Genomic DNA, 27,939 nt, shown 5'->3' with positions numbered 1-27,939 from the left:
AACCTTTTGCTCGCATCAAATTGAGCTCCCAGTTTTGGACTGCGCTTAATTGCATTCGATTTGACGCCCGCAGACCATTTCAACTTACTATATATAGGCAACAGAAAGAACTTTAGGGCGAACAGTTTCAAATTTGGAAAAGCGTATCGCTTCAGGTCCTGAACAAAAAACCCGACCCAGTTGTTAAACTCTACATGGCGAATCGCACTTTTCATGATGAAGAAAGGTGTTTCTTTTAAAACCTTTATTGATGAAAGTGAACAATTTCAAATCTTTTGGGACTTTGTCTCCTCTGCTGCAATGGTTTCCGATGTAAGTAAAAAAATTTTGGCTCCATGACGCGAAGTACGAGTGCACAAGTTTGCATAAACTTAACATTTTCGCAGTCAAGTTTAACCAAATCCAGAATAGCAAACTGCAGTTACACATATGTTTGTTATCACGTTTCACCTTAATGTTGACACGCGAATCAGCTAATAGCATATCGAAAATAGATCTTAGCGTGGAAGGGATTAACAAGCATTTTAGCATGAAACTTTTCCCAAATGCATGACTTTTATTTTTTTTACGTTTGTTTTCACAACCGCAATAACATACACAACAACTATCATGCGATTATGCAAAGAAACCATGAAGAAATAATTAGCTTGTAAAAGACAACGCAGTAACGTTTCATGCAACGCCACGAATTGACGTGATTGGCAGAGTCGCCACACTGCACAGGAACCTTGATTTTTTAAATCTCACTTTGACTTGTCACAAAAAAAGGGGCTGATCCAACTAGACTGCAATCCCTAGGCTGCGAAGCCTGTAAACCTAATGATCTCGATACGATAGCTGTGATCGCCAAGTAAGGACCCGCGCAGTGGGGCGATCCTGTTTGATTTTAAATCATGAGAATAAACACTTGTGCTATTATTACAAAATAACAATCAATGTACAATGGTGAAAAGGACAATGCTGTAATTAGGATGTTATGCGGTGAAGTTTTTACGTGTGAAATTAACACGGTTGAAGTTCGCCTTCATACTAGCGAGCACTCCCAAGCAAATTCCTACAAAAACAAATGCATTTATTTTCAAACCGGGATATAGGTTTCAATAACTTGAAGTTTGTGAACTTAAATTCAGTAGAATCGTAGAAAAAGTGGGGGGTTGTTACAGAACCAACACAATTGTAAAGGAATACAAATATCAACTTAAATCTCTAAAAAATTACAGTCTTGTTTTAACTTTAGGACTTTTTTGTTTTTGTTTAAGTGACTTTTCTGTGACCAACGAAATTAACAAGGCTTTTGCAAACTCACCTTGCAAAACTCGGGTCTGACGGGTATCGAGTCCACGACTGGATCTTAGCGTGCATTCTAATTTCGTTAAACCTGAAAAAAAGAATTAAACCGATGTCAATTGTTCCTCAAACTTATTTCTCTAGTATAATGTTTTTGTTGCTGCCAGGCATATTGTAACTTAATAATCTGTTCTTCTGGCAAAGATACTTCCCGGTGCTCTATAACAACTTACTGTAACTGTAGTTTTCCGGCCCATTTTTTATACATCACATGATTTTACAAGCGGTGTTAGCGTTATCCCCTTTTTCGTGTTGGCACGTTTTTTGGTGTTAGTTGTGTGCTGCACTGTACCATTACCTTGAGGAAGCCTTGTTGAATAACAGGCGAAACGTCGGTGAATAAAGTTACGTTTTATCTTTGCCAGAAGAACAGATTATTAAGTTATTTCTCTAGATTGTTTGACAATTTGGTCGTGTAGATAATTTTAGTGAACGTTACGTGGGGTCCTTCTTTCAATAGCTGTCAAGTATTTTTTCGTAAATTGCTAAGCTTTGTCCAACCCTTAGGGGGAAGTTGCATCTTATACCTCCAAAACACAAAATCTCTGCAGTTTGTCCCAGATCTGGTGTTCCAAACATTTGTTGAGCAATCGTAGTCGTGTGACAAAGGGACTGTTATAACGTAGGTCGCATACGGGCTTTTGCAAGGTTTAATTCCAGCAAAGTCCGTCTGGTCACCGTCGCAAAACACGTGTTCCTATAAATTCACAAAAATAATTAACTAGAGATCGACTTTATGGCCGGAAAATAGAAACTTTAAAAGTCCGCAAGCGTAAAGTGCCTTCAACAAGACCTGCGCAGCAATCAAGTAAGAACTGTTTCTGCTTTATCACCAACGTTTTGGCGACCGTGCCCTTAAATGCCAGCAACCTTGTGCTTATCAGGAAAACTTAAAGGCCGGCCGTTGTTAACTGCAGCAGCGGTCGACTTTCACAAGAATTTGTTTTTTCTGTGGGACCGTAATGCACAACAAAAATTTTTGGTCGACACTGCAACAGCAGTTAGCTTTTATCCGGCCTTCTGTAGGGAACGCTTAGCCGCTAATGGGAGTGCCATTTAAACATTTGAAACAAAAACAATTTCGCTCGATTTAGTAGCCGGCAAGTTTTCTTGGGAGGTTTGTTTTAGCCAACGTGCCCAGGCCGCTTCTCGGAGCAGACTTCTTGCGCGCAAATTCCTTGCTTGTCGACCAAAGGCACAAATGCTTGTTAAACGCTCGTTTCTTTGCAGGTGCACCACAACAACATTTACGCACAATTGCTAACGCAGTTTCCTTCCATAAATACTCCCAAGTTCTCCGCAGCAACGCCAAAACATCAGGTGGAACACCACATTTCAACTGAAGGTCCACCAGTTCACGCAAAAGCACGACGCTTGTGGCCAGAAATATGTAAAAATAGCAAACGTTGTGTTGCAACTGGGTATTATTCGCATATCTTCAAGTCCATGGGCATCACTATTACATAGGGTGCCGAAATCCTCCGGTGATTGGCGACCGTGTGGCGATTATCGCCGTCTGAATGCTGTCACAATACCAGACCGTTACAATATACCGCACATTCAGGACTTTAGTTCTCGGCTTGGTTGAGCAAAAGTGTTTTCAAAACTTAATTGTTGCGCGGATACCATCAGGTGCCAGTTGCTAAAACTAACATTCCAAAGACAGCCGTCATCACCCCCTTTGGTTTATTTGAGTTCAATCGCATGCCATTTGGATTAAAGAACGCTGCTCAAGCTTTTCAAAGACTTATGGATTCTGTTTGTCAATCATTGGATTTCACCTTTGTTTACCTAGATGACATACTGGTTGCGAGTTCCTCGTTAAAGGTTCATCGCATACATCTCAAACAGCTATTTCAACGACTTGCAGACAATGGCCTTGTCATTAACGTGCAACCAGTATGTCATCTAGGTAAACAAAAGTGAAATCCAATGATTGACAAACAGAATCCATAAGTCTTCGAAAAGCTTGGTCAGCGTTCTTTAATCCAAAAGGCATGCGTATCACGCCATGTGCGCATCATTTGACTTACTACGAATAAAGAGCTAGCACGCCACAATATACTGTTTTTTTACATGTAGTGGCCGTTATAGGCCGAAAAGTGTAATTACGATATTGCATTTAACCTGTCAGAAACAATAACTTTGTAAGCATACTTCTTCTAAAAACTTTTCCTGGAGGGCCGAATCGTCATGATCCATTTCATCGACTAAAGGAGTTTCTGATGAATCGAACGACATCAATTTTCCGCCGTCCACAGGTTCGGGGGTCTGATGGAGAGTTGTTACGTTAATACTTCCGTCTGGATTCGTCATCATAAAACGGGAATCACCCTGATGTGAAACCATAACGTAGGTTCTGCATACAAGCGCAAAATGCGTTACATATCTTGAGTTTATTATACGTGTAAGTCATGTACATATTAGGTACGTTGGCCGGCTGTCGATTCCCAATAATTTCAACGTAGAGTCCAATCAATCTCCCGTTGTAGCAACTTTCACATCCGCTGTTACTAAGTGGGTCGTTTGGGTCGATTTCCAATGTTATTGTTGTGCTTCCATTTTTGCGAAGCTCATTAATAATGGCCGGGTGGGAAACCTACACCAATTTCGAAAACCAACATGCATAACAATATCGTGGTAGAATGTTTATCACGCAATGCACTAAACACAAGATGGTATGTTATGTTCACCTCGGAAAATTTCCAGTGAGCAGTATATACATGTGATTCGGCACCTGCGTATTCAGACACGGTATCGACAAAATTGCGTCGTTTGGTTTGAAGTTGTTGGTAAACATTACCCAACTGCACCATTCCATGAAGACTTCCAGCATTCAAAACAACATTCTTCATGTATTAAAGTTTAATTTAGATGAAAATCAACCCGCTTCTCAAGACCAGACGAAACAGAAAACTAACTGTGTTTTAAATGTGTGTTGTAAATACCTCGTCGCTGAATCTAACTTCAAACTTTTCAAAAACATCAAAGTTCCACAAACTTTGGAACTGATAAGATTTTGAGAGTTCGTAGATAGATTTCATTATCATGTTTTCCTGATCTTGATATAAGCTGAATAGGAAACGTCAAGGGGATTGTTTCGGTGCCTTGTACTAAATAGTAGGTGATTTACTTACTTGAGCAGAAAATTAAATAAATATGAATTTGATTCCATTAAAATATTTTTAATACTTGTTTGTAGATTTCCATTTGGATTCAGAGTCTCCTTTGTCGCGTTTATGTTAAAGGTAATTTGCTGCAAATAAACATTGATAAAACTAGATGAATTTAAAATTGCAAAGGAAAATGCATTACATGGTCACTGAGTTTCGATATTTGACCCTTTGGTTATGTGTAAATAAATAATAATTTAAAAACGTGTTGCTAAAACTAAAACAAACTGACACAAGTCTTAAAAATACACAATTTACAAATGAACATTCGGTTATTTACCTTTAATTGGGCACCAATTCTCATAAGATTTTGTATAATGTCTGCACGAAAACCCCCGTACAGGAAATAATCGTTGAGAAGTCGGTCCAGGGTCAAAGCCTACAAAAAACACATTTCGTGTTCAATGTCGTTTTGAGCTCCGAAGTAATAAATTAAAACATAGCATTAAAAAAGTTTATATAGCAGGCAACGAAAAGATGTACAAGTACATGTACATGAAGCAGATTTCATAAAGTTGTAACCAACATTTTCGGAAGTGGTTTCTTGAAATACGCAATGGAGATCCTGGATAATCAGACCCTTCTTTTTCGCCAAATTACTTTTTATTATTTCTGGAACAGCAGTTGCGTTTAATTTGCTGTAATCGAAACTTTCCGCAATGTTCCGCGAATCGAAAGCAAATTGGATGCTGAAATTTCAAAATATAAAAAATTTCTTTAATGTTCTGCGGAAAATGAGGCTGTTATGTTCCATCAGTTCTCAATTGAGCAGCTAGATGAGTCAAACTACTATATACCCATTAAGTTATACGACGATTTAACCCAATGCTATATGTAGGTTTTTCGTATGTCGTGCAGACCGTTTATCAAATTGCGATAAACGGGTGGAAAGAAGCACATGGGTTTGCACTTAATGATAAGAGGGAAACCTTCTTTCCACCCGTTTACGCAATTTGATAAACGGTCTGCACGACATTCCCCCTGGTTGAACGTGATGGTCTTGCGCACCTCGAGGCGCTATGCTTTAGACCTCGGTATCGTCCTGTTGGCGCGTATTTTCTATTTATGGTGTTCCCCCCTCCCCGCTTCTTAGCTTGTGTTGTTTCTATCGCCTTTTTTGCTTTATGCGCGCATGGTTATTTATCGTCGTGTGGGCGTTTTTACTTCATTACCCTGATGAAGGTTTGTTGTATAACAACCGAAACGTCGAACAAACAAGTTTTTCTTTTGCCAGACGAGCTTTTAATTACCAAACTAAATTGCTTTTAACAACGCGTATTGTCGCGCCATACACAATTAACTCACAAAGGTCGGATCGTTTCACGAAACCAACGAACTAAATAGTATGTATGCCTGGCAGCGTTAGCAACAAACTATTGAAAACTGTTCTTACTTGGACTTAAACGAATGTTGTAACTCCGAAATTGTTGGTAAATTGCAATGGTCAGATGATGCTCTTATAGTATTAATCATCTGCAAATATATATAAAGTAAAGACAACATTCTTTGCCGTTTTGGTAATGAATAGTTACCCCCACAGACTGGCTGAAGACGGCAGTTGGTGATTTAGCAAGGATTCCCTCAAAAATTCCAGCAATAGCAGAAAGGAAGCCGGAAATATCTAATTGCTGCTTGTTTGCCTGGTAAGAACACGACTTAATATAACTACGATGACGGATGTTCATACAACACTTACAGCTTCTTTAAAAACAACTTTACCCAGTTTGTTAATTTGTTTCATTTGTTCCATCATTGCAGATTCAATGCGTCTCAAGGCTTCAAGTTGAATTGACATTTGCTTTTTCAGTTCTCTTTCGTTAAAAGTCAAATACTTAACATTCATACGAACGATCGTATCTATATTGTCAAATACTGTTTCCATATCCGTGTCTCTGTGCACCTAAACAATTGTAATGTTATTCAATGACGGAAAATATGGCCATTAATGGGCCAGTAGAACCAACAAAATTCTGTAAACAAACAGCTAAAATATTCATAGAGCAACTTCTGTTAAAGTAATCCTATTGGAACTTAAAACAAATCGTTAATTTAAAGTTATTCACCAAACACATCATTGGGCCGTGATAGTTACAGTCCTGCGGCTATACAGTAACTGGTAAAAATTTAGAAGGGTTTCTTATTGACTTACTGTTGCAAGAACCTCGTTCACCGACTCTTCAATAACTCTCCCATATTGCAGAAGTTCTTCAACATGATCTTTTAAATACGTCCAGTCCTCGGCCGGTGCGTAACGTTTTGAGTTTCCATAAAGGTCAAAACCTTGCTTTATGTATCCCAAAATTTCGTCGGCCTAACAATTGCAACAAGTTTAACCTTGTAAGATAAGTTTTTCTATCAGCATCACACATTACGACAAAATTGGTTTTACTAAAATATGCCCGTATTTGTAACAGTAGTTATTAGATGATTTACTTTTCACAAGACTTCCGAACCGCGACCACTGTAATAAAAGGTTTAACAATGTTTTCACGACCATCAAATACTCTCCGTCTAGCAAAACCTGTTGGTAGAACGAACTCGTGGTTCTTGCAGAACTCAAAATGAATTCGAAGATTGGTTTCGCTTCATTATTTTTGTTTCGTTGAAACAGCATCACACCCTTCCTGGCTATCAGTTTCAACAGATCGTAGTCATTTCTAAACCAACTCGCGATAAATTCACCAGACGCCAGTGTCGCATTTCCGAATGTACCCTGAGGTCCCTACACAAAGTCCGTATGTATGTCAGTCAAGAAATGAAATGTTACAAATAGACACGCTTTGTTGTGGAGCAAACTAGCACAAAACTTAGCAAGAATTAGAATGAAGTGACCAAGGTAACTGATTTACTTAAAAACAACTTACAACTTGTGGTATAGCTTGTACAGCAAATCCGTCTCTGCCACCAATACCGCTTGATCCTGCTTCGCCCGAAAAAAGTTCACAATCAGCTTCGTAATGAGACGTAACGGATGAAACATCATCCCAATATACATGCTCTATGTGTTCTGAATGCACCATACATCCACATCCACCACCTCCACCGTATCTGCAAGAAGCATTTACAACTGCACTAAAGTATCAGTGAGCAACTATTTTCCAGACACAGAGCAATGTGTAAGTTACGAATCAAAAGTAATTCGAATCAAAATTCTAGTACGCTCAAATAATTGAATTTTTCAATTTGTTTAGCCTAGACCATATCAATTTCACATAATATACTACATACCCCCCTTTACCACCATATCCATGCTCAGCTGGTCGACCGGCGTTACCAGGTCTTTGGCTTAAAAAAACTTGACCTGATAAAGTGTTTGTGTAAAAATAAAGACTTCCGCTGTCGCCACCAGGAAACAACACACGTCCCCCTGATCGTCCGTCCCCACCTTTGCCGCCAGTTGCTCCTGAAGGTCCTGAATTTGAATAATTTAGCTAATAATGATTGTTTTCTGTTGTTTACTATTTCTATTTGTTTTCACATTACAGGTACATTTTTGTGGTTAAAAAAATCGGTCTCAGTGTGTGCTACAACACTGCAACACTGGGTATTTTCAAAAGTGTTGTCAATTGAACTTATATCATGTACGTTTTCGTCGCTTCAATTAAAATAAACCTGTAACGTAAATAAGTTAAAAACGTTCTTCTGTCACAATATTGAAGGACATTCTGTGTTGCAGGTAACTACAGTGCGAATGTCAAGTATGAGTTAAAGTGCTAGTTTTCAAAATCTGGCGGAAGTTTCCGCGGGTGTTCGTGTGGTTTTGTTGTTGTACCGTTGTAATCCGAGCACGACCTAAAGCAATAAAGGACTCCGCAATCTAAATTTCCCGCACGATTTCCATTTGTCCCCACATACCCATTGCCACCGTCTTGAGCGTCTGTACTTCTGGACCCCTAGGTTGTTTAACACAAAATGTTTACAGTTTGACAAAAAAATCAGTTGTACATTTTTTTGATTGCCTTTGATTAAAAATCAAACCATTTATTGAGGTATTCATGATTGCTTTGTGAAAACTAATTTTTGCAAAACTCATTTACTTGCATTACTATTCCGATATTTCCCACCACTTCATAAGCAATCAATTGGAGCATTGTGCCAGGGATTGCTATTTCATTATCATGTCCGTACGAATTAGTGGAAGCTTTTGTCGGCCTACCACAACCAAACCTGGGAGAACATCTCTGTGATGCCTGTGTTACGACAAATCCATTACGGATCATAGATTGGACGACATAATTTAAAGCTTACCACAAAATGAAGTGATCTTTCGTTCGAAACCACTTTCCTGGCCCGAACAGTCATTCTCCCGATGCCGTAAAATGGTCCAGGGCTGCCGTCCATATAAAAAGTGTCACAACGTACATCGACCTCTAGGAGCATTCTGGTTCCAATAGTGCTTTTGACCATTAAGTGACTGTGCGACAAAGTTATTTGTCATTTTCACTAGTTTTTTGTAAAATTAATCAAGAGTTACGAGTTGCTCAGGATTTTGTGAAGTTGTGACGTGTAAACCTCCCTTCCAAATACGTCGTAAACATTACTGGACATTTGCTTGAAAATTGTTGTAAATATCGACAGTGGTGGTCGGATGGTAACGGTCTCATTATATTCGACACCAATAGATCGGTTCCGATCTGAAAGCAATCCTTTTCATACTTAAGTGTTTTCAAATAAACTTTTTTCATTAGCTTGACGTTTGCATAGCTTTATCCGCATTGCGGAAAACAATAAAATAAAAATTAAATGCAAATGTACCTTTAAGCTATACAATAACCAAATTTGACGTGCAGAAAAAATGTGCTTGGTTATTCGTGACTTACCTGCGACATACCCTCTTGCAGTCCAATAAACAATCACGAGATTACTTCCACTTTCTCCACTCGTTCTTACAAATTTGCAGTTAAAGTGTGCGTTTGTAACGCTGCTGATTACAGTCCTAAACCTGAGAGTTTCATAGATGCAAGATTACAAGGGAAAATTGAAAATGTCCGTCTTAACTTATGGTCCCAACAACGAACAAAAAACATTAAACTTATTACGAAGTTGACGAAGCTTCGTTCAAGTTTGTCATAACTTTATGCCGATAAATTTCGTAAGCGTGTCATCGGTTATAAACCATTTTTGTTGACTAACTTATTTCCTTCATAATTTACAATTTATCCCTAAATTTCAATTGTTCAAATATGGAGACACACCAACACATTTTAAATTCATAAAAAAAGTTTTGATATCGCAACAACTGCAAACAATACCAGTCAGACTAGTAAACTTTTTTTTGTCACTCACCTTTGGGTTCTAGTGCCTCTTGCCCAAGCGTAAACCACTGGAGTTGTTGGAAAGGGCTGCGGAAATCTATAATTGACATTAGATCCATCATACCATAGCCACAGATGCTTGGTTCCTGGCAGGAAAAAATGCGGGTTCTAAATTGAGAGAAAGTAAGATATGAGCCTTTACCTGTTTCCACCCTGCAATTTCCAAGATTTGCCAAACCAACAAATACAAACACCATACATGTTAAGAAGCTCATTATGGACTTGGATATCTCGGTTTTTAGTGTCAATTGCAGTCAGTTCTCAACTCATACACAATTAGAAAAACATCAACCTAAAAAACCAATGTCAGGACTTCAAGTCTGCACAACCACATAACCCATTCCTTCACAAAGGGAAATAAAAATTCGAAGCAAAACTTCGTGTTGGCTAAAATTGGTCAATAGGAAGTAATGACAGACCGTTTGAAATTTCACATCTTATCCGTTTATTTACGAAACCAATTGCTTACGAACTTTTCACCTTGGCAGCATTAGGTTGGAGACCCTCACTATAAATGCGTTTGGTCCCTGCTTGGAACAATGTCTTGTTTGGCGTTTTGTCATGTATCTGAATTGGAGAGGACGAAAACTCCGGTGGCGTCAAGGTGGCTAACGGTTTGGGCAAAACTGGTAATGCGGAAGTGATTTGAAGCAATTAAACCTTTTGCTCGCATCAAATTGAGCTGCCAGTTTTGGACTGCGCTTAATTACATTCGATTTGACGCCCGCCTACCATTTTAACTTACAAGATATAGGCAACAGAAAGGACTTTAAGGCGAACAGTTTCAAATTAAACTTACCATTTTCGCAGTCAAGTTTAACCAAACCCAGAATAGCAAACTGCAGTTACACATATGTTTATTATCACGTTGCACCTTAATGTTGACACGCCATTCAGCTAATAGCATATCGATTATTTTATTCGAGGCACCAATAGTCCCCACGAATATCGGACGATATCGAAAAAAATACAATAGCAATAAAAAAGTTTCAGGTACGTGATAAAGAAATGTCGAGCATTAACAATAACAGGCGATAGAAACAACAAGTACAGGTGTGTAATAAAGAAATATCGTTAACGCACGTTAACAAAAAATAAACAACAACACAACGAGTGCATGTACGTAGCAACGAAAAGTCGAACATTAACAGAAGATAACAATAACACAACAATATACAAAAAACAAGAAAGAAAAAGGGGTATCGATCATTAAGGAAATTCGCAATGACACAACAAATACGGGTACACAAAAAAAATTGACGGGTACTGACATAAGGTGGTCAAATGGCTCTTACAATAAGGTCCGCAAGTGGGCGCTGAGGCGAGATTTTGTCCATTTTGCCGGGAGAGTAGTTTTCATGTAGGTACAATTTACAATATATACAATATACAATACAAAAGAACAGGGAGGTGTATTTTTGGGGTGTCATCCGGGAGAGGGCGGTAGAGCACGGTTTTTGCGATTCATTGGTTGGGTATGGCGTTAACAACATCAGCCAAGACTTCCTCGAGAAAAGGGTTGCCCCTGTTCCGTTGGATAGCTAGCTTAAAGTGTACAGAGGTTTTGAAGGATGATACCAAATGCCGGGAAATGTCGTTGATGGGTCGTATGTCGTGTTTAATTCTGTTCCGTGTTTTCCAAATAGTGTGTGTAAGTGAGGTGTTAAGGAATGCTGCTAATGTTTTTGTGTATGGTGTTGTGTTATGAAGTTGTGGAAAGACGATGTGTAAAGGTGTATCAAATAGAGAAGAGTTTGAGTTAGTTAAAGTTCGGAAAATATTTTTAATTTGGGTGAGAAGAGGTTGAATAGAGCGACAGTTGTGAAAAAGGTGAGAGAAAGTTTCTAATGAGGAATTACAAAGGTAGCAGTGGGGTTCTTGATCCAGGGCAAGATAGGTTCGTTGGCATTTTAGCGGAAGAATTTTAAGGGTAAGGCGATAATTAAAAGTTTTAAGGTAGTTGGGGAAGATAGGGTGGTGGATTTGGGACCAGTCGTTGAAATGATGGGGTGTGGTGGATTCGTCCACGATACGGTGATAGAGGGGCTTTAGTTTATGGGTCATGAGTTCAGTTTCGGTAAGGTTTAAAGATTTGAGGAGGTTTAGAATATATAGATAGTGGGGAGAAGGTGTTGTTGCGTGTGGTAGGTAATTCCTAGTACGAAGGTTGAAAAGTTTGCTGAGGGGGAGTCCAAGATTATATTCTATGAAGGAAAGTTGCGGAGTAGTTGGGGAATCTAAAAGGCGGTGATTATAATATTGTTTGATAGAATAGAGAAGTGATAGGTCAGCGTAGAGGGGAATGTTTGCCGCGCCGTAACCACCATGGTTACGACGGGCTGCCAGGATGTTAATTGACAAGGTTGGATTATTTGGGCCGACGACGAACTTTACCACAATGCCGTCGATCCGTTCTCGTTGCTGGGGTGGTAAGGGGTAAGTTTTAGCAAGGTATGAAATTTGGGGTAAAAGTATAGTTTTTGAGAGGATGCATTTAGAGTCAAAAGTAAGAAAAGGGTTGCTCATAGATCTGGCGCGGGATTGTAAAGAGGTGATTGCTTTGTGCCATGTCGCGGTGATGTCTGATGGTGCGCCTATTGGGGTATTTAACGGGCTTATCGATTTAGGGTTCCACTTTATATTACACAAGGTTGGGTCGTCAAGGGGAGGTCGAAGGATGGCAATCGCTTCGGTTTTGGTGGGGTTGAGTTTTAAACCAGAAAATTTAGCAAAATTGTCAATGAGACCGAGGGCTTTGGTGAGGGAGTGCCGATGAGCCACCACTAGGGTGACGTCATCGGCGTAAGCGATTGCCTTGGGTGTGTTGCGGCATGGCACTGGGGTTGAAGTGATAGCAGGGTTGTTTTGAAGGGCAACGAGAAGCGGATCTAGGGCAATCAGGAAGAGGTTCAGACTAAGGGGGTCACCTTGTCTGATACCTCTCCTGATCGGAAAGTCCGTTGTGGCAAAGCCGTTTACGAAGGCCCGGGAGTTGGCGCTAGAGTGAAGGGCAGAAAGGTAATTAGTAAAGCAAGTGGGAAAGCGTTTAAGATTTAACTGAAGAAGTAGCCAGGAGAATGAAACAGAATCGAAGGCTTTTTGAAAATCTAGGGAAATGAAGAAAGTGTCCGAATTGATGGAGGATGCGTGGTGGTAAAGATCGCGTAAGAGTGAAGTTGCGTCGGATGTGGATGAGCCGGGGGTAGCGAATTGGTTTGAAGAAAGAATTTTGGGAATAAAGGGTTTGAGTCTTAGGTTCAAAAGTTTGTGGAGAATTTTAAGATCAGTATTTAACAGAGAAATGGGTCTATAATTATTAAGGAGAGTGGGGTCATTTTTCTTGAAAATTAGGGTCAGATGGCCAAGGTTAAATTCTGTTGGGGTGTAGGAATTGAAATATGCGTAGTTGAGAGCTTGGGTGAGGTCGGCCCCGATGAGGTCCCAGTACAGCGAGTAGAACTCGCTGCTGAGACCGTCGGGGCCGGGGGTTTTGCCTGAAGGAAAAAGGGAAAGTGTTTTTCTTACTTCGTGCAGTGTGATGGGATTCGATAAGGTTGTAAGGAATTGATCTGGTATTACTTTTAAAGGGGTTTTAACAAATAAATTAGAAGGGTCGGGTAATGGAAGGTGTTGATCGGAATAAAGAGTTTCAAAGAATTGCCGGGTGTGGGAAAGTTCCTTGGGGGTAGAAAGAGGGAGGCCATGAGTGTCTTGAAGTTCTAGTATAGGACTGTGAAGGCGTGAGGGGAGCAATTGGGAGTAAAGGAGTTTATCAGTTATATTCTTAAAGTGGGTGTCAGAGGAAAGAGATTTTAGAATTAAAGAACGGGATTTAGAAAGGTAAAGAGAGTTTAGTTTTTTTTTGATAGATTGAAAAATACGGAAGTTATCGGGAGAGGGATTGTCGTTGAGAATTTGACGGGCGGTGTCGAGTTGTTGTTGTAAGGTGTATGTTTGGTCGCGGGATTCTTGAGCCAGGCGTTTGGAGTGGGATTTTATCAATGATTTAAATTTAAATTTAAGAGTTATCCAAAAGTCCATGGGGTTAGAGTGGAAAGGAGCGAGAGTTTGCCAAAGAGGGTAATAGCGGTGAAACTCGAGGCGAAAAAGAGGGTCGTTAAGGGTTTTAGTGTTGTTCTTCCAGGTACCTCGTCCCCTGGGTGGGGCAGAGATAAGGTTGACGGAAACCGAAACTGAATCATGATCCGAAAAAGGGCATGGGATGAATAAATGTTTGTTGGGAATTAACGAAGAGGAAAGATAAATTCTATCAATTCTGGACTGTGTATTTAGGGCACGACGGGAAAATTGGCGGAGGTTTGGATGAAGCAGCCGAAATGAATCCTGTAGGTTAAAAGTTGTTAATAATTTTATAAGGTTGTAGCTGGGCTGTCGATTGGGTACTGGGGGGTGTTTGTCCAAGGTAGGGTCAGTTACACAGTTAAAGTCACCAGTAAAAACAATGGGATGGGTAGAAGAAATGTAGGGGTAGAGAGAATCGAAGAATTTATTATTGAGTATGTAGTGATTTGTGCCAGAGGGTGCGTATATATTAACTAAGTGAAAGGTGTGGGTCAGGGTTGAAATGTCGGCCGCAATGATGCGACCGTCAGAGTCAGAAACGGAGTTAAGAATTCGAAGATTGTAGGAGTTTAGAAGAACTGCGACACCCCCGCAGGCTGGGCCTTTTAGAGGTGTCGAGTTTAAGAGGATGGGGCCAGAAGTCCATTCGGACTTCCACAGGGATTCGGTTTGGGGGGTAGAATGAGTTTCTTGAAGGCAAAAAATGTCAAAGTTTAAAGAGGAAAGGTACCGGAACAGGGCTTTTCTCTTGGGGGCTTGGCCAAGGCCGTTAACATTAAGGGTACATATCTTTAAATACGACGCCATTATAAAATTAACACAAGAAAACAAAAAAAAAACAAAAAAAAATAAAGTGGGTGCAACAGAAAGTAAATAAAAACGGGACAAAATTAATGGGGTTGTGGTTGTTTAAAAACACGATGCATTAAAATCATCTGGTATCACTGCTTTACAGTTACACACTAGTTTCTCTCCCGGCGCAAGGTTGTAGCATGATCCACAAGTACACGCTATTAAAAGTCGCTGACATTTGATGTTTAAACAGCGTGAAGGGCTGAGGTAAGCCTCTTCTGAGGCCCAATTGCCACATCTGCACTTAAGGTGCAAGTTGTTACAAAGGCATTTAATACTCTCGCCTGTTGTGTATGCTGTACTGCAGCAGGGTGTCTTCTTCGACTTTGGGGTGGTTGGGCTCTTCTTCCGTTTGCGGGAGCGAGCTTCCGTGAATCCTTCGTTGGGGTTTGACTTGGGGGTGGATGTTGCTGATGGAGGTGGTTGCACGCTGTTGGTTTGGGTTGGGGCGGTGTTAGCCAACACTGGCTTCGGCAAGCTGTGAAGCACCGCCTCTGGTGTCTTCAGTTGGCCTTGCACCGTTGTAGCGCTAGAGGGTTGCGCCTCTGATGGCTTCTTGCCGCTTTTGGTGACGTCATCCGTCACAGTCGGTGGCTCAGAATCACCGACTTCAGCGGTCACTTCTTTGTATTGACCAGGTGTGACGTCTGTCACCACAGTTGCCGGAGGGGCGTCAGCGATATCAGCTGTCACCTTACAATTAACACCTGACTTAATGTTATCAATTGCCGTGTCTGGCACATGCAGGTGCACAGGTGGCACGACTTCAGCTGATACTTTTTCGATGGGGTCTGGGGCAACATCACCCGCCAGACTTGACGTTGTGGCGTCGTGCGCTTTCGCCTCTGGCGCCTTCTTATCTTTGCTTTCCGTGGGGAGGGGCGCGTCGGCTTGTACGTTCTGCGCGTTATCGTCGGTGTTGCCACCTTTTGCAGCTGCGGCCCGTTTACGGTCTTCTACGTGCTTCGCGAAGCTGGGGCAATCGCTTTTCGTGTGGCCCATTTCAGCGCAAAATTCACATTTCCTGGGCTGACCGTTATATTTAATTTCAACAAATGTTCTACCGAGGCGTAGACGCTCGGGAATCGGATTCTCCTTTAACACTGAGGCCTTCATGACAATAACTCGTCTGCCTCCATATAGACCGAAGTCATCAAAAAGCTTCCATCCGCGAAGTGTCGGGGCGTATTTCGAAAAATATGCAAGTAGAGATTGCATCGTGGCGCGCGGGGGGACCCTCGTTAAAAAAACCCGTTCCTCGTCCTCGCAGTGCGCGGTTGCGTAAACCGGTTTGCCACTTGCTCTTAACGTCATGGCTAAACTTCGGGCTTTCTCCATAGTCGGGCAAAAAAATTTGACTCTGCCATTAGGGAATTGAAAAATACCTTCTAGGGTATTTCGCCAGCGAACATTCAATTGGCTTAATAGTAGGTGTATTTCTGGACGTTTCAGGCCCGGATTAAAGCGGGCGTCCACTTCAAGATTCTCGTCTGTATCGAACGGATCAGTTCCTGGCACAGAAAGAGCCGCCACACTTGGCCCGGCTACAGCTCTGGCAAAATCCATCTCGCAACAAAATTGTGTGTCAAATAAACAAAACACACGCTGGCCACTTGCCGCTCACCGCTACTACAAAGCAATATAGTAGCCCTAAAAAGGGCCGGGCTAACTAAACAAGTGACCTCAAGCCTCCTCTGCACTTTCATGTAACGGTTAGCAATTCTCGTCTCGAAAGGAGTTCCAAATAATATGGTAAAGTCCTTTGATCACTGTCCTTCGCCAACCAGAATATTAATAAACAGAAACGACTCGTAGAACAGAGTATACCTCGGAAAAGGTAATCTTTAGTAAAAGGCGAAAGATTTATGCGTGTGAAGAGAAACCAGAGCTAATAGCATATCGAAAATAGATCTTAGCGTGGAAGGGATTAACAAGCATTTTAGCAAGAAACTTTTCCCAAATGCATGACTTTTATTTCTTTTACATTTGTTTTCACAACCGCAATAACATACACAACAACTATCATGCGATTATGCAAAGAAACCATGAAGAAGTAATTAGCTTGTAAAAGACAACGCAGTAACAGTTCATGCAACGCCACGAATTGACGTAATTGGCAGAGTCGCCACACTGCACAGGAACCTTGATTTTTTAAATTTCGCTTCGACTTCTCACAAAAAAGGGGCTGATCCAACTAGGCTGCAATCCCTGGGCTGCGAAGCCTGTAAACCTAATGATCTCGATACGATAGCTGTGATCGCCAAGTAAGGACCCGCGCAGTGGGGCGATCCTGTTTGATTTTAAATCATGAGAATAAACACTTGTGCTATTATTACAAAATAACAATCAATGTACAATGGTGAAAAGGACAATGCTGTAATTACGATGTTATGCGGTGAAGTTTTTTCGTGTGAAATTAACACGGTTGAAGTTCGCCTCCATACTAGCGAGCACTCCCAAGCAAATTCCTACAAAAACAAATGCATTTATTTTCAAACCGGGATATAGGTTTCAATCACTTGAAGTTTGTGAACTTAAATTCAGTAAAATCGTAGAAAAAGTGGGGGGTTGTTACAGAACCAACACAATTGTAAAGGAATACAAATATCAACTTAAATCTCTAAAAAATTACAGTCTTGTTTTAACTTTAGGACTTTTTTGTTTTTGTTTAAGTGACTTTTCTGTTACCAACGAAATTAACAGGGCTTTTGCAAACTCACCTTGCAAAACTCGGGTCTGACGGGTATCGAGTCCACGACTGGATCTTAGCGTGCATTCTGATTTCGTTAAACCTGAAAAAAGAATTAAACCGATGTCAATTGTTCCTCAAACTTTTTTCTCTAGATTGTTTGACAATTTGGTCGCGGATAAAATTTTAGTGAACGTTACGTGGGGTCCTTCTTTCAATAGCTGTCAAGTATTTTTTCGTAAATTGCTAAGCTTTGTCCAACCCTTAGGGGGACGTTGCATCTTATACCTCCAAAACACAAAATCTCTGCAGTTTGTCCCAGATCTGGTGTTCCAAACATTTGTTGGGCAATCGTAGTCGTGTGACCAAGGGACTGTTATAACGTAGGTCGCATACGGGCTTTTGCAAGGTTTAATTCCAGCAAAGTCCGTCTGGTCACCGTCGCAAAACACGTGTTCCTATAAATTCACAAAAGTAATCAACTAGAGATCGACTTTATGGCCGGGAAATAGTTATCAATTGAATATCAACCTTTGCTTGGGCAATATATGCTGTTTTTTTTACATGTAGTGGCCGTTATGGGCCGAAAAGTGTAATTACGATTGCATTTAACTTGTCAGAAACAATAACTTTGTCAGCATACTTCTTCTAAAAACTTTTCCTGGAGGGCCGAATCGTCATCATCCGTTTCATCGACTAAAGGAGCTTCTGATGAATCGAACGACATCAATTTTCCGCCGTCCACAGATTCGGGGGTCTGATGGAGAGTTGTTACATTAATACTTCCGTCTGGATTCGTCATCATAAAACGGGAATCACCCTGATGGGAAACCATAACGTAGGTTCTGCATACAAGCGCCAAATGCGTTTCATTATCGGTGAGTTTATTATACGTGTAAGTCATGTACATATTAGGTACGTTGGCCGGCTGTCGATTCCCAATAATTTCAACGTAGAGTCCAATCAATCTCCCGTTGTAGCAACTTTCACATCCGCTGTTACTAAGTGGGTCGTTTGGGTCGATTTCCAATGTTATTGTTGTGCTTCCATTTTTCCGAAGCTCATTAATAATGGCCGGGTGGGAAACCTACATCAATTTCGAAAACTAACATGCATAACAATATCGTGGTAGAATGTTTGTCACGAATGCACCAAACAAAGATGGTGTGTTATGTTCACCTCGGAAAATTTCCAGTGAGCAGTAAATACATGTGATTCGGCACCTGCGTATTCAGACACGATATCGACAAAATTGCGTCGTTTGGTTTGAAGTTGTTGGTAAACGTTACCCAACTGCACCATTCCATGTAGACTTCCAGCATTCAAAACAACATTCTTTAAATATTAAAGTTAAATTTAGATAAAAATGAACCCGCTTCTCAAGACCAGCCGAAACAGAAAACTAACTGTGTTTTAAATGTGTTTTGTAAATACCTCGTCGCTGAATCTAACTTCAAACTTTTCAAAAACATCAAAGTTCCACAAACTTTGGAACTGATAAGATTTTGAGAGTTCGTAGATAGATTTCATTATCATGTTTTCCTGATCTTGATATAAGCTGAATAGGAAACGTTAAGGGGATTGCTTCGGTGTCCTTGTACTAAATAGTAGGTGATTTACTTACTTGAGCAGAAAATTAAATATATGTGATTTTGATTCCATTGAAACATTTTTAATACTTGTTTGTAGATTTCCATTTGGATTCAGAGTCTCCTTTGTCGCGTTTATGTTAAAGGCAATTTGCTGTAAATAAACATCAAAAAAACTAGTTGAAGTTAAAATTGCAAAGGAAAATGCATTACATTGTCACTGAGTTTCGATATAACGTTATCTTAACCTTCGACACTTTGCTTAATGTAAATATATATTAAATTGAAAACATGTTGCTAAAACTAAAATAAAAAAACTTACACAAGTCTTAAAAATACATCTGAACATTCGGTTATTTACCTTTAATTGGGCACCAATTCTCATAAGATTTTGTATAATGTCTGCACGAAAACCCCCGTCTAGGAAATAATCGTTAAGAAGTCGGTCCAGAGTCAAAGCCTACAAAAACACATTTCGTTAATATCGTTTTGATCTCTTACGGAAATATGGTAATGTATTAAAACATAGTATTAAACAAGATGATATAGCAGGCGAAAAATATACTTAATATGTACTGTAAATGAAGGAGATTTCATTAAGTTTTAACCAACATTTTCGGAAGTGGTTTCTTGAAATACGCAATGGAGATCCTGGATAATCAGACCCTTCTTTTTCGCCAAATTACTTTTTATTATTTCTGGAACAGCAGTTGCGTTTAATTTGCTGTAATCGAAACTTTCCGCAATGTTCCGCGAATCGAAAGCAAATTGGATGCTGAAATTTTAAAATATAAAAATACAATTAATGTTCTGCGGAAAATTCCAACATCTTTTCCATCAGTTCTCAATTGAGCAGCTAGATGAGTGACACTACTACTATATAGCCATTAAGTTATAAGACGGATTAACCCTAAGTTACGTGTAGGTTTACAGCATTTGACGAATTGGCAATGACAATACGGTCACCGAAACGTAGGTTGCGCGAATTCATCTGCATCTAACTAGCTTGTCGGCATAATCACGATACGTGCACAATCAAAATATTTGTTTATAGCACCGTTGCAAAAACAGTTCTTACTTGGACATAAACGAATGTTGTAACTCTGAAATTGTTGGTAAATCACAATGGTCAGATGATGCTCTTATAGTGTTAATCATCTATAAGTACATATAAATTAAAGACAACATTTTTTTCCATTTAGTAATGAATAGTTACCTCAACAGAGTGGCTAAAGACGGCAGTAGGTGATTTAGCAAGTATTCCCACAAAAATTCCCGCAATAGAAGAAAGTAAACCAAAAATATCTAAGTGATCCTTGTTTGCCTGGTAAAAACACGACTTACTATAACTATACGATGACGGTAGTTCATAACATACTTACCGCTTCTTTAAAAACAACTTTACCCAGTTTGTGAATTTGTTTCATTTGTTCCATCATTGCAGATTCAATGCGTCTTAAGGCTTCAAGTTGAATTGACATTTGCTTTTTCAGTTCTCTTTCGTTAAAAGTCAAATACTTAACATTCATACGAACGATCGTATCTATTTTGTCAAATATTGTTTCCACATTCGAGTCTCTATGCACCTAAAACAACGCAATGTTATTCAATGACGGACAATACGGCCTTTACCTATAACAAAGGTGGACAAACTATTAGACTCTTGAGACAGAGGAACCAAAAAAAATCAGATTTGTTGGTACACGTGATTAAAAGTGGAGATAGGTTTAACTGAAGTTTATGAAATAATTTATCCAAAATAACCCATAAAGGGTAATTGGCGATCTGTTTCACAATCTCACAGAAATAATAATTTCGCTATTGTCATTTTCTCACAGACCAATATATTAACAATAGTTTTAAATAATGTAACCAAAAAGCAAAAAAGTTCCGTTAAAGTAATTCTATTGGAACTTAAAACAAATCCTTAATTTCAAGATATGCACCAAACACATCATTTGGCTGTCAAAGTTACAGACCTGCGGCTATACAGTAACTGGTAAAAATTTGGTGGGGCTTCTTATTGACTTACTGTTGCAAGAACCTCGTTCACCGACTCTTCAATATCTCTCCCATATTGCAGAAGTTCTTCAACATGATCTTTTAAATACGTCCAGTCCTCGTCCGGTGCGTAACGTTTTGAGTTACCGTAAAGGTCAAAACCTTGCTTTATGTATCCCAAAATTTCGCCGGCCTAACAATTACAACAAGTTTAACCTTGTAAGATAAGTTTTTGGATCAGCAATATCGGTAGTCGATCACACCTTACGAGAAAATTATTTTTTACTCAAATATGCCCGTTTTCGCATGACTTCGACCACTCTAATAAAAGGTTTAATGAACCGCGACCACTCTAATAAAAGGTTTAACAATGTTTTCACGACCATCAAAGACTCTCCGTCTAACAAAACCTGTTGGTAGAACGAACTCGTGGTTCTTGCAGAACTCAAAATGAATTCGAAGATTGGTTTCGCTTCATTATTTTTGTTTCGTTGAAACAGCATCACACCCTTCCTGGCTATCAGTTTCAACAGATCGTAGTCATTTCTAAACCAACTCGCGGTAAATTCACCAGATGCCAATGTCGTATTTCCGAATGCACCGTGAGGTCCCTATACAAAGTCCGTAAGTATGTCAGTCAAAAAAGGAAATCTTACAAATACACACGTCTTGCTGTGGTACAAACAAGCATAAAAATAGCCATATTAAGAAAGACCTGATCAAGGTAACTAATTTACTTAAAAACAACTTACCACTTGTGGTATACCGTGTACAGCAAATCCGTCTCTGCCATTACTACCTCTTGATCCTCTTTGTCCCATAAGTTCACAATCGGTTTTGTAAAACCCGAAAAACACATTCTCCTTACATCCACATCCACCACCTCCACCGTATCTGCAAAAAGCGTTTACAACTGCACTAAAATATCTGCGAGCAATTATTTTCTTAACTAACAAGTCACTGCTTCAGCAAGAGAATAAATTTTGGAGGAACATCTTTTACGAAAGAAACCACTTGCGTTATAAACCAGAACAATTCGCATCAAAATTCTAGGACACTTAATAGTAAAACTTTTTAGTTTGTTTAGCCACGATCCTATCCACATAACATAATAAACTACTTACCCCCCTTTACCCTCATGGCCATGCTCAGCTGGTCGACCAGCTTTTCCAGGTCTTTGGCTTAAAATAACTTGACCTGATAAAGTTTTTGTGTAAAAATAAAGACTTCCGCTGTCGCCACCAGGATACAACACTCGTCCCCCTGATCGTCCGTCCCCACCTCTGCCGCCAGTTCTTCCTGAAGGTCCTGAATTTGAATAATTTAGCTAATTATGATTGTTATCTATTGTTTACTATTTATGAGAGTTTGATTTCTATGAATCGCCTGTGTAGTCCTTATGGCCGACAGAGACTCAGTAACGGATCAATGCAGAAAATGATAAATAATCCTAAGTCGTCTGTCTGTTTCAAGTTTTTACGACATATATATTTCGCCTGTCTGTGCAGGCATCATCATTGTTTTACTATTTATATTTGTTTTCACATTGCAGGTACATTTAAGTGGTTAAAAAAATCGGTCTCGTGGTGTGCTACAATACTGCAACACTGGATATTTTCAAAAGTGTTGTCAATTGAACTTATATCATGTACGTTTTCGGCGCTTCAATGAAAATAAACGTGTATCGTAAAATAAAACTCTTCGGCCACAATATTCAAGGACATTCTGTGTTGCAGGTAACTACTGTGCGAATGTCAAGTATGAGTTAAAGTGCTAGTTGAAAAAAACAGGCGATAGTTTTACAGTGAGTCGTGAAGTTTTTATTGTGGTACCGTTGTAATCCGTGCAATACTTAAACATATTGCAAGAGAAGACTCCGCAATTTAAATTTCCCGCACGATTTCCATTTCTCCCCATATTGCCATTGCCACCGTCTTGAGAGCCTGTACTTCTGGAACCCTAAGTTGTTTAACACAAAATGTTTACAGTTTGACAAAAAAATCAGTTGTACATTTTTTTGATTGCCTTTGATTAAAAATCAAACAATTTCTTGAGGTATTCATGATTGCTTTGTGAAAACTAATTTTTGCAAAACTCATTTACTTGCATTACTATTCCGATATTTCCCACCACTTCATAAGCAATCAATTGGAGCATTGTGCCAGGAATTGCTCTTTCGTTACTTCGTCCGTTCCAATTAGTGGAAGCTTTTATTGGCCTACCACAACCAAACCTGGGAGAACATCTCTGTGATGCCTGTGTTACGACAAATCCATTACGGATCATAGATTGGACGAAATAGTTTAAAAGGTTACCACAAAATAAATCGATCTTTCGTTCGAAACCACTTTCCTTGCCCGAACAGTCATTCTTCCGATGCCGTAAAATGGTCCAGGGCTGCCGTCCATATAAAAGGTGTCACAACGTACATCGACCTCCAGGAGCATTCTGGTTCCAGCAGTGCTTTTGACCATTAAGTGACTGTGCGACAAAGTTTGTTGTCGTTTTTACTAGTTTTTTGTAAAATTAATCAAGATTTACGAGTCGCTCAGGATTTTGTGAAGTTGTGACGTGTAAACCTCCCTTCCAAATACGTCGTAAACATTACTGGACATTTGCTTGAAAATTGTTGTAAATATCGACAGTGGTGGTCGGATGGTAACGGTCTCATTATATTCGACACCAATAGATTGGTTCCGATCTGAAAGCAATCCTTTTCATACTTAAGTGTTCTTAAATAAACTTTTTTCATTAACTTGACGTTTGCATTGCTTTATGCGCATTGCGGAAAACATTCACATAAAAATTAAATACAAACCAAGCTTTAAGCTATACAATAACCAAATTTGACTTGCAGAAAAAATTTGCTTGGTAATTCGTGACTTACCTGCGTCATACACCCTTGCAGTCCAATAAACAATCACGCGATTACTTCCCCTTTCTCCACTTGTTCTTACAAATTTGCAGTAAAAGTGTGTGTTTGTAACATTGCTGATCACAGTCCTAAACCTGATAGTTTCATAGATGCAAGCTTATAAGGTAAGATTGAAAGTGTCCGACCTAATTTATTCACCCAACAATGTACGAAAAACATCACGCAGTTTTAATTATTACAAACGTAACGAAGCTTCATTCTAATTTGTCATAACTTTACGCCGATAATTTTCATAAACGTGTCATCGTTTTTCAACCATTTTGTTGACTAACTTATTCACTTCACATTTTACATTTTATCTCTGAGTTTCTATTCTTCAAAAATAGAGACCTTATCTTTTGAGTCACTCACCTTTGGGTTCTAGTGCCTCTTGCCCAAGCGTAAACCACTGGAGTTGTTGGAAAGGGCTGCCGAAATCTATAATTGAAATTACGTCCATCATACCATATCCACAGATGCTTGGTTCCTGGCAGGAAAAAATTGCGGGTTCTAAATTGAGAGAAAGTAAGATATGAGCCTTTACCTGTTTCCACCCTGCAATTTCCAAGATTTGCCAAACCAACAAATACAAACACCATCCATGTTAAGAAACTCATTGTTTGCGTCGATTTCTCTATTTTTTACTGTCAATTGCAGTCAGTTCTCAACTCTACACAATTAGAAAAACATCAACCTAAAAAAGCAATGTCAGGATTTGAACAGCCACATAACCCATTGCTTCACACAAAGAGGAAACTAAAATTCATTAAGGCAAGCAAAACTTTATATTGGCTAAAATAGGTCAATACGAAGTCTACAATATTATCTGCTCATTTACCAAACCAAGTGCTTTCTAACTTTTAAGCTTGGCACCATTAGGTTGGAGACCCTTTCTATATATAAATGCATTCCATCCGGGTTGGAATAATGTCTTGTTTGGCGTTTTGTCATGATTTCTGCATTGACAAGGCCAAATAATCCTTTGACGTCAAGCTGGCCTACGGCTTGGGCAAAACTGGTAATGCGGAAGCGATTTAAAGCAATTAAAACTTTTGCTCGCATGAAAATGAGCTCCCAGTTTTGGACTGCGCTTAATTGCATTCGATTTGACGCCCGCATACAACTTGAACTTACAAGACAGAAAGGACTTCAAGTGCATGTGACACGTTCATGACAACTTTGCGTAAAACTTAAGGTACTTCAACAATAATAATATTTCCCAAGTATTTCCGAAGTACGAACACCGAATGGGAATATTAATACCAAAACCTACATGTAATCTGTTTAAATATCTGTTCAGAATATTAACCATGGCGCTTGAAGTCAAACACTTTTATTGGGATCAATGCGTAAAAATGTAATTACACTAAGCAAACACCAACAAATTAATCGCACAATTAGCGCCACAAAATTATAATTACAAAAATGCACTAAAATGCAAATTCGTCAAAGAAAAATAAACCAAAGTAATTGTACTGATGACGTCATGAACTTTTCTGATTCGGCTGGGATTTTGTTGAATCCGATAGTTTCTGTTGTCACATCCCTTCGTCCATGCTTGTTGTGTAGCTGATTAAAAACACAAATCTACGCTGAAATACAATCTGAAATATATTAAAACGTTTGTTGCCTCAGATCTTGATGTTACAGACTTACTATATTTGTATCGGCGCTGTTCAAATTGTGTTTGGGCGCAGTTCCGAAAACTATGTTATATCACTGTATTTACCGATTCGTCAAAAAAGAAAGGGATTAGGTTTTTTATTGTGCACGTGTAACAAACGCCAAAAGACTTCTTTAAGATGATTGAATGCTTTGGGTTTGTCGTTTAAATTTAAACCTCTTCCACTATACGGCGTCAAAGCTCCACTTTATGAGCAGTGGCCTGTTTTTTTGCAGTAGGTTAAAATAATTTTTGGAACGGAACTGTAAGTTCTCGGACAAAGTACACTGACAATGCAAAAGCAAGTACAGATTTCAGATTGACAAAGAAAGGAATAGTTAAAATGTTACAAAATACGCACTCAAAATACAGGACAGCTCAGTTTTTTCATTCCAGTTTTAAAACGTCCTGACGTAAAATGCACAAAGTATTCCGATAAATTATGTTTGTATTAACAATTATGCACATAGCCGTCCATTAACATCAACCACAGAAAGTGGCCTACCAACTTGAACTATCATGCGTTGTCTGCATCGCTAAATGACATGCGAAGCGCATCAGCTGTCACAGCACAAAGGAAGTAAGGCGAAACCAGCACAGTCTGGTGCGCCAATAAAATGAAGCGTTTTATAGTGTACGGCCTATTGCCAGTTATTGAGGTCTGTGACCAGTCATGTTAAAGTTTCAATGGAAAAATGCACCATAAAGCTTAGTGCTAGATGATACGCTTGAATACATACAAGGAGCAACCTAAGATCTTTTATAATTTCTGTCAGTTAGAGTTGGCAAACTTATTTTAAGTTGAAGAACGGCAAAAATGCCCCCAAAAGGTGACACATAAATTGTGATTGTGCATCGCGAATGGTAATTTTTTCATTTCAAGGAACCTATTGTCAGAGAGAGGATTTTATCAGTTGAAAGATACTTACAACATCCACCAACTTGCTTTTATCAATAGGATGTTGCTCATACACAGGATTACTTGTACACAATGAAACTCATGCACCCAATTTCAACTAAGCCTATGATGCTCAGTGATTGCTATAAAATACCGGTTTAATTCACGGACGGTATTCTTTTCGGTTTTAGTTTGCCGAGCACCAATTGTCCTAGTTAGTTATACGTTTGCACACGACGTTGATCTTTTCGAGGCTTAGATAAGAAAAAAAACTATATATGTTGAAATTATTGTGCTCATGTAGGTTTTTGCGGTGCTATTAAAAATGCGGAATATGCGTTTTGTCATGGTGTGGTCAACTTTTATCCATTAAAAAAAGTAAATTTGTTTGCTCATCGGACAGTCGATTGGTCAATATTTGCTTTCCTAATTTCGTGGGCCAGAGTTCCTCAACGTTTTTCCCTACGGGGCCCAGACTTATAGTGGTGAAAATTACGTGGTTCACATGTTCTAAGTTTGACCACACTTGCCAAAAGCATCGGTGATCTGTGCGTGTCAAAAATTGCCTTAAGAAACGATGCCTTTTTCTAATTTACACGACGATTTTCTTTCACACATTTTCCGGGTAAATTCTGTGTTGTGCAAAGAAGAACATCTCAATACTACAGACTGAAAGCAGGAGTAGTTTTTACTGTAAGCTGCAAAAAGTGCTGTTTCCCTTATTAAAAAGTTATATGCCGGATGTATCGCACAGTACAGGACGTGATCGATTGCAACGAAGTATCGAGAGCCTGCATGCACAGCAGTCGGGAAAGGAAACGCCGAAAGCGCTCTTAGGTTTGACCAGTTTTGTTTCAGCACAGTTACACATCGGCGTAAATCATAGGTTTTCAAACGGAAAGACAGACCACCAAATTACTGTCACCAAAATAGTACCAAGCTGTTTTGTTTACCCTCGGTGCTAAACATGTAGTCCAATTTGGATTGGACGTACAGTAAATCACTATTTATTCAAGGCAAGAAACACTGGGTTTGGAAAGGATGACAATATGAATATTGTTACGTCATAGTCACAAGAGGTGGAACGTTGCTTGTACTTCAGCACTTGTGAGCTAGTGACTTGCTGAAAGCAATTTTCCGCAAAAGCGTGTGCGCAAGATGTTTTATGATATGGCTACAAAGCTTCCTTCAAAGTTCGGAGAACCTATTGAACGTTATGTTGTTCTACTGACTCAGATGAACAATCCGGTAGGTTAATCAGCAAGCTTTGGGGTTAATGTTGGTTGTCTGTTTTTAATAAACGCTTACAATTTTTATTTTTATGGCAATATGTTGTGGCGCTTAGTGTTCAGTTCATTTTGGCATGATTAACATGTACAGCGACGAGCCTTACCGCAGTCAGTTAAGCAAGGCTT

General features: G+C 39.4%; 2 protein-coding genes across 3 annotated transcripts; both read right to left on the bottom strand.

The window, feature by feature from the left end:
• Nucleotides 1–283: 283 nt before the first annotated feature.
• Nucleotides 284–10,318, bottom strand: LOC145911067 (uncharacterized). Its single transcript, XM_082998310.1, has 25 exons — nucleotides 10,255–10,318; nucleotides 9,978–10,127; nucleotides 9,807–9,921; nucleotides 9,341–9,462; nucleotides 8,995–9,154; nucleotides 8,769–8,934; nucleotides 8,558–8,710; nucleotides 8,293–8,413; nucleotides 7,749–7,932; nucleotides 7,385–7,568; nucleotides 7,042–7,242; nucleotides 6,670–6,831; nucleotides 6,217–6,420; nucleotides 6,053–6,160; nucleotides 5,914–5,993; nucleotides 5,047–5,209; nucleotides 4,801–4,899; nucleotides 4,485–4,603; nucleotides 4,296–4,419; nucleotides 4,041–4,196; nucleotides 3,768–3,946; nucleotides 3,505–3,706; nucleotides 1,875–2,044; nucleotides 1,307–1,378; nucleotides 284–1,054 (listed from the first exon to the last, which is right to left on the bottom strand). Exons 2-25 carry the CDS (start codon nucleotides 10,048–10,050, stop codon nucleotides 1,030–1,032), a joined length of 3,342 nt encoding a protein of 1,113 aa, XP_082854436.1. The 5' UTR covers nucleotides 10,051–10,127; nucleotides 10,255–10,318; the 3' UTR covers nucleotides 284–1,029.
• A 6,504-nt stretch (nucleotides 10,319–16,822) lies between these two features.
• LOC145911311 (uncharacterized) lies at nucleotides 16,823–24,653 on the bottom strand. Of its 2 annotated transcripts, none has more exons than XM_082998613.1 (24): nucleotides 24,508–24,653; nucleotides 24,336–24,450; nucleotides 23,937–24,058; nucleotides 23,591–23,750; nucleotides 23,365–23,530; nucleotides 23,153–23,305; nucleotides 22,882–23,008; nucleotides 22,174–22,357; nucleotides 21,802–21,943; nucleotides 21,433–21,660; nucleotides 21,081–21,215; nucleotides 20,431–20,634; nucleotides 20,265–20,372; nucleotides 20,127–20,206; nucleotides 19,661–19,823; nucleotides 19,410–19,508; nucleotides 19,084–19,202; nucleotides 18,894–19,017; nucleotides 18,639–18,794; nucleotides 18,368–18,546; nucleotides 18,103–18,304; nucleotides 17,748–17,917; nucleotides 17,491–17,562; nucleotides 16,823–17,238 (listed from the first exon to the last, which is right to left on the bottom strand). In XM_082998613.1, exons 1-24 carry the CDS (start codon nucleotides 24,578–24,580, stop codon nucleotides 17,214–17,216), a joined length of 3,306 nt encoding a protein of 1,101 aa, XP_082854739.1. In that variant the 5' UTR covers nucleotides 24,581–24,653; the 3' UTR covers nucleotides 16,823–17,213. The 2 variants fall into 2 exon arrangements, with proteins under 2 accessions (XP_082854739.1, XP_082854737.1); XM_082998611.1 differs by having other exon boundaries at nucleotides 21,081–21,242; nucleotides 21,460–21,660.
• Nucleotides 24,654–27,939: the final 3,286 nt, after the last annotated feature.

Source organism: Ascidia mentula, chromosome 8 (assembly GCF_947561715.1).
Source record: "Ascidia mentula chromosome 8, kaAscMent1.1, whole genome shotgun sequence".
In the NCBI taxonomy this organism is placed as follows: Eukaryota; Metazoa; Chordata; class Ascidiacea; order Phlebobranchia; family Ascidiidae; genus Ascidia; species Ascidia mentula.
Note: the sequence above shows the minus strand (reverse complement) of the source record. Positions and strands in the feature narration are given on the sequence as shown.